Consider the following 5,876-nt stretch of genomic DNA (forward strand, 5'->3'; position numbering starts at 1 on the left):
CCCCTCCTGCCACCCCTCCCGGCCGACACCGCGCCCGGCGCCGCCCCCACCGCCGCCCCCGCTGCGGGCGCGGCGTCCTCTACGGCGGCCGCAGCGGCTGAGTTCAGCTCGACCCTGTGGGGTCCTACCTGTGACAGTGCTGACTACGTGTACAAGGACGTGATGCTGCCAGAGCTCAGGACTGGGGACTGGCTGCTGTTCCCTGACTCAGGGGCCTACACGGTCGCGGTGGGTGCCGAAAGGGGGGGGGAGAAGAGGGGGTTTCCTTGGGCGCCGCGTGAGTGTGGAGTGGGTAAAAGGGGGCGTGTGGGGGTGTATGGCCTGCCAGCAAGGTTGCGGCTCGTGGACTGAAGGGCACCGGTGCGCAGCGACGCTGGCGGGGATGGCGTCGTGCCTGCGGATGCCCTCGCGCATGAATGCACAAGCTTTGCCTGCAAAAGTGCAAGCGTGTGCTTGCACCCCAATGCTCGCGTGCACACATGCGCGCACGCACGCGCACACACACACACACACACACACACACACACACACACACACACACACACACAAACACACACACACACACACATGCGCGCGCACACACATGTCTGCTGCCTGCACCACCACCGCCCCCCTGTAGGGTGCATGCGACTTCAACGGCATCGCCATGACAGAGCCGGCCAAGTACTACGTCTTCTCAGAGTGCGCGGTGGACGCACCCCCGGCACCAGAGGGCGACGGCGACGAGTGATGCGGGGCGACCCCGCCCAATCCGGCCACCTCGGCCCAGGGGTCTAGTGTTGTTGGTCAAGGCTCCAGGGTCGACGGCTCTGGAGAAACATAGGAGCAGCGTCTGGCGTGGACTTGGGCCCGGAAGGCTGCACGGCCAGGCCTTGCGCGCGCAGCGTTCCATGCGCGCGCGCAGGCAGGCCGCGCCCTGTGCCGGCCCTGGTCACGGCGGAGCTGCTCTGCCATCAGATTTGTGCACCGGGCCGCACCACATCGATGCCCGGACACAGGGGATGGGCCGCATGACGCATCCCGTGACGCGTCAGATTCCGCTGCGTGCGTGGCGGAGACAATCTGCGTACGAGCCGTCCTCAGCAGCCCTTGTGGCGACGAGCTCTCTCGACCCTTGCTGGCTTGCATTTGACCGACATTTCATGGAATGACAGCGCTGCAGCCCGTCAGCTGCGCTCCCGCGCACATAACCCGTCGCGAACCAACCGCACCCACCCGCTGCAGCGATTGCAGTCGGGCTCTGTTCCCGTAACTTCAGCCCTCAGTCGTTTCAAGTCTCGGGTGTCACGGCATTATGCCGTCGGCGCTCTGCCCACTCTGGCGTTGGTGCTTTTCATTCTGTGGTGGCGCTCCACCTTTTTTGCGGCAAGAAAGGAGTCGCGCGTCCAACTGGGGTGCCACCACAATGGAGCTGCCCCGGCCTGTGAACTGGTGTGCAGGCCTTGATCTTTCAGATGTGCGAGTGCGTGTGGATGATGGGCGCGCCACAGCCTCATGATACATGCCCGCGCGTAACATGCACCCTTTGTGCCCTGAGTGCAGTGCCCGCGCCGGGGGCCCCAGTCATAAGCAGCTCGGCAACCCTGTAGTGCGCGAGCGTGTATGCCGGTCCCCCCCTGCCGCAGCCCGGGCCAGGCGTTATTATGCGGTCTGCTGCCGCTCGCACTCCTGAATTTTTTGCCGCCTTCACGATGTAACTCCCAAATGATGGCGGATGTACCTGGCAGTGCATCAACATGTCAGAGGGTTTGGGCTCACGGGCCGTGAAAGTTCACTCTGCTCACGTGCCCTCACGAAGCAGGCTCTGCTAGCCAACATACTGCAGTTGTGCCGATGACGATGGGCTTTGCCTCGCATCCGCAACCGCTGGGCCCGATTACCTCTTCACAACGCGAGCCGCTGTTTGTATGTGGGGGGCGATCCTGGAGCAGCGCGGCGTGTAAGGGGAGGCGGTCCGCCAGGTGGGCTTCACAAGTCTCAGCAGTCAGTGCAGTCTCTGAGTCAAGCCTTACGACTGCTCGCCCGTGCATGCAACCATCAGAGAACACGCCAGGGACCGGGCTGGGCGGCCAGGGGTTGGAAGTTGAGTGCGTTCTGCGTCACAGAGTGCGCCCCGCAAGCTTTGCTGGATACGTTGTGACGCAGCACCCTGAACGACAGATGTTTACAGTGCAGAGCGCTGCAGAATGCAGACAAATGGCTGGCGTGCCCGTTGTTGATGCAAGCTAGTCTACCAGGTTTGGTGGCTGGGGCAGCTTGTGTGGGATAGTAAAGGGCAGTTTGGAAGTGGAGGGCGGTGGTCCCAGGGTTTAGACGGCGTACAAAGCAGTACAGCATGACGGGTGCAGCTCTCACGAGGATGCACACCGTTTGACGGCATAGTCCAGGCACGCAAAGTGCAGCAGGGGCATCGGAGGGGTAGTAACGACGCGGCCGGGTGTGCGAAAGCCGGACCGCGGATATGTGAGGGAAGGCAACGCCTTGGACGGGTCACTTGCGAGAGTGACCCCAAAAATCTGTGGGTTGTTTGCGTGCTGGGGACGCGAGGGCGGTCTTGTGCTGCGCGCTGCGTGTGTCAACTCTCCGCCAGTGCGTCCCTCGGGCGCGCTCCGGCAGGGCGCGCAGGCGGCAGGCCAGACGTGCTTCGCAAGCCGCGCGCTCAGCGGGTGCTGATGGTGCCGTCGGCTGTGATGTTGACGGCTGTAAACGAACATCAGTACACGCAACCTCAACTGTTGTACGTAGTAATGCAGATTGCTGCGGTGTCTTCCAGGCGTCTTGCAATGCTTGCCATCACATCATGACTGTATCAAATGCGCGCGGTGGCGGCTGCTTGTCATTGCCAAGCATCGGGCCCAGCTCGATTGGACTTGTGTAGCATCTCAATGCGGAAAGCGGGTTGTTGTGTACTTCGGCTGCGCTCATCAAATCTCAGCGAGAGCCCAGTGATTATTGGAAGTGGGGGCAGCTTGCCCAAATTCTTCATGTGCCTCCGACTGCGGACGCCCTGCACTGGGCGCATGTCCGGCAGGGGGGCTGGGCACTGCGTGCCTCACAGCCCCTTGGCACACACATGCAGCGCCTGGACGGCCCTCTGTGTGAGGCCTGCCACGGCAGCGCGTGCGCGGTTGCCGGCCGCCTTTCCGGCCTTGAAGGAGGCGGCGAATATGACGACTCCGACAGCGACAGTGACGATGGTGCAGTGGGGCTGCTTGGCCTTGTTCATGAAAGGGTAGGGGTACTCCCTGCAAGTGCAGATTTGTGCAAGTTGATATGACAGGACCGAGTGTGAGAGTGTGCCTTTGTGTGCATGCACTGCATATATCTGTGGTATGTGAATGTGCGTGTGCGTGTGTGTGTGCGTGTGTGTGTGTGTGTGTGTGTGTGCGCGCGAGCGCGCACAGGTCCCCATCACTTCCAAGATCTTTTGCTCACACGCATCACCGGAGAAAAGTGCTGCACAGTGCTTCAACACACCGTTCTGTGCTGTAATGTGCTCTCATGCACTTCTACCTGGGCCGTTCCAGTCCGCGCTCTGCGCCCACGTCCTCCGTCCCCCATCCACAGCCACGCACCCGTTCATGTAGCCGCTCAGGTTCAGCAGCAGGATGTAGCCCAGGACGAGCGCGGTGGACATGCGCTCGCTGACCCGGCTGAAGCTGCGCTTCCCAGAGATGAGCATGTCCGCCCAGGCCACCACCACGTTGAGCGCGTGCACGCTGGGGCTCAGCCACCAGGGGCGGTAGGCGTCCATCGCGCTGAAGATGCCCTTGTTGGCTGTTGCGGCCTGGATGGCGTGGAACATAATGGAGACCACGTGGGACCCCGCAAAGAGGGTGCAGGACAGGTCGTCCGCCAGGCGCGCCACCAGTGGCACCCCGCGGCCAAGCTGCGGGGAGCGGGGGCGGGGAGAAATCAGACGGGGGAGGGTGAGCGACGCTGCCGTGAGCGGTGTGGCGCATGCATTGGGCGTGCCCAGCTCCCCTTCTCAGAGCGTCGAGGGAGGGAAGCAGCATGCGGAGTGTAGGCTGCTGGCCAAGCAGGGCGCAGCTGCTGTGACAGGGCATGCTGACCAATCAATCATGCGTGCGGGCCGCCCCCCACCAGCGTCAGCCAGCCGTCCGCCGCGGAGAGGCCGAGTGCGGCCGTCTGGAAGGTGAATGTGTAGAAAGTCAGGTAGCGCATGAACCAGCCAAACCCCTGCACACGCGAGGATTTTGTTCAGGGATCACAGCGGGCGCATCGGAGCCGTCTTATCGAGTCGGTGGCAGCGTGCGGATGGCAGGCGAATGGCGGGGGCATGGCTTTGGGTCAGCGCCGGCCAGCTGCGGCCCATCCGCACACAGTGAGCGCTCTGATTATCGGCCGTGATGGAATGCAAGAGGATATGGCAATATGTCCAACTGCTTCCGCATCCGCGCTTGCAGCCGCTGCAGCCGCTACAGCCGGCGCCGCACACCGTGGAGCCAGGCAGCTGCGCCGCTGCAGGGGACGCATGGAAAAGCAAGACGCGTGAGAACCAGAGGAACGCCGTTGTATGGAGCAGCAGCGCGGGCACCAGGGACCTATGGGTAGGCACCGAAATGAGAAATGCCTGGGAATAAGCTTGGCAATGTGCGAGTGTCGAGGCACTGATGGCGGTGAGCCGGGAGATGTGCCACGCTATGGCGCCGCTCGCCACGGCTGACCTGAGCTGCGGTGCCGCCGGCGAGTTGCCCCTCGAAGCGACCACTGGAGCCATTGTGGGCTGCCTCGCGCTGCGAAAGGAAGCCGTACCACTCGGCATTGGCCGCTTGGGCCGCGGGCGGTTGTAAGACTACCGTAGAGATGGAATCGTCCGAGCATATAAGAGCGGCGATTCGCTAAGCTTTTCAGTCTATTCACATGAAACGTCTTCCACGGGCTTGCATTGACTGAAGAGGGGGTAGAAGCTGCAGCAGCAGCACCTGCAGTGTAGCTGCAGAGCATCCCCAACAGGCAGCCATTCTTGCCCTGTGCTGGGAGGCTGAGCCCAGCTGTCCTTGTGAGCTGTTTTATGTATCTGCTATTGATTCGACGCTGACACTGGAAGATGGCCAGTGTTATCTGCGACTCAGTGGCAGGCGGCTGTTGGGCGTTTGCAATGGCCGCCCAAGCGCCAAGCAAGCCTTTGTACATGTGGTAGCTGCGCGTTGCGCCTGTGCCGCCGCTCCCTGCATCATCTAGCCCATCCAGAGGCTGCAACTAAGCACCGAGCCTTTTGACAGCATGAAAGGAATCTGTCTCAGCAGCGCAGGGCACAGCCCCAAAGGAACGGCATATTACGCAACGCCCCTGTTGCACGCTGCACAGCAGGGGCAGAGAAGCAAACATCACAGCCAAAGAAATTTGCACACAGGATGGAAAACAGTGAAGGTTGAGCAGACCAAAACTTTGCTAGACTGCAAGGTGCAGCGGGCGGGAGCGGCTGCGGCTCAGTCGCGCATCTGCGACTCAGCCGCCTCTGCCACCAGCGGCAGCCGCGCTGTCTGCCCCACGGCGCATGACCCCTGGCGTCAGACGAGGATGGGCGCATGGCGAGGAGTGGTGATGAGTCGGGCTGCCAATGCAACTTATCTCAACGCCGCGGCCCATGACCAACCGGCCTGAAGAGCAAGCGCCCAGCCTCCCCAATGGCTGCTGTGCAGGACGCACCCTCCTTTCCCCCCCCCCTGCCACTCCCAACTATCCGGCCCCCAGGTTGCACTCACGATGCCATATGCGGTGCAGACGGCCACGAACAGGAATATGGTGTTGGCGGCCCCCACGTACAGCGACATCCAAACGCCGTCGCCACGGGGCGTCCCGAACTGGTTCAGCAGCAGCTGGGGTATGATGATGAGGATGTCCAGCAGGAC

General features: G+C 62.4%; 3 protein-coding genes across 3 annotated transcripts; 1 reads left to right on the top strand and 2 right to left on the bottom strand.

The window, feature by feature from the left end:
- Positions 1-162: 162 nt before the first annotated feature.
- Positions 163-730, top strand: MNEG_13176 (ornithine decarboxylase 1; the record flags this gene model as incomplete). Its single annotated transcript, XM_014038350.1, has 2 exons — positions 163-228; positions 620-730. 2 exons carry the CDS (start codon positions 163-165, stop codon positions 728-730), a joined length of 177 nt encoding a protein of 58 aa, XP_013893804.1.
- Positions 731-3,052: 2,322 nt separating this feature from the next.
- Positions 3,053-4,741, bottom strand: MNEG_13177 (hypothetical protein; the record flags this gene model as incomplete). Its single annotated transcript, XM_014038351.1, has 5 exons — positions 3,053-3,245; positions 3,576-3,889; positions 4,105-4,200; positions 4,460-4,565; positions 4,689-4,741. 5 exons carry the CDS (start codon positions 4,739-4,741, stop codon positions 3,053-3,055), a joined length of 762 nt encoding a protein of 253 aa, XP_013893805.1.
- Positions 4,742-5,453: 712 nt separating this feature from the next.
- MNEG_13178 (hypothetical protein) lies at positions 5,454-5,798 on the bottom strand (the record flags this gene model as incomplete). Its single annotated transcript, XM_014038352.1, has 2 exons — positions 5,454-5,528; positions 5,730-5,798. The coding sequence occupies 2 exons, from the start codon at positions 5,796-5,798 to the stop codon at positions 5,454-5,456; spliced, it is 144 nt and encodes a 47-aa protein (XP_013893806.1).
- Positions 5,799-5,876: the final 78 nt, after the last annotated feature.

The sequence above is a fragment of the Monoraphidium neglectum genome (genome assembly GCF_000611645.1).
Source record: "Monoraphidium neglectum strain SAG 48.87 unplaced genomic scaffold scaffold03670, whole genome shotgun sequence".
Classification (NCBI taxonomy): Eukaryota; Viridiplantae; Chlorophyta; class Chlorophyceae; order Sphaeropleales; family Selenastraceae; genus Monoraphidium; species Monoraphidium neglectum.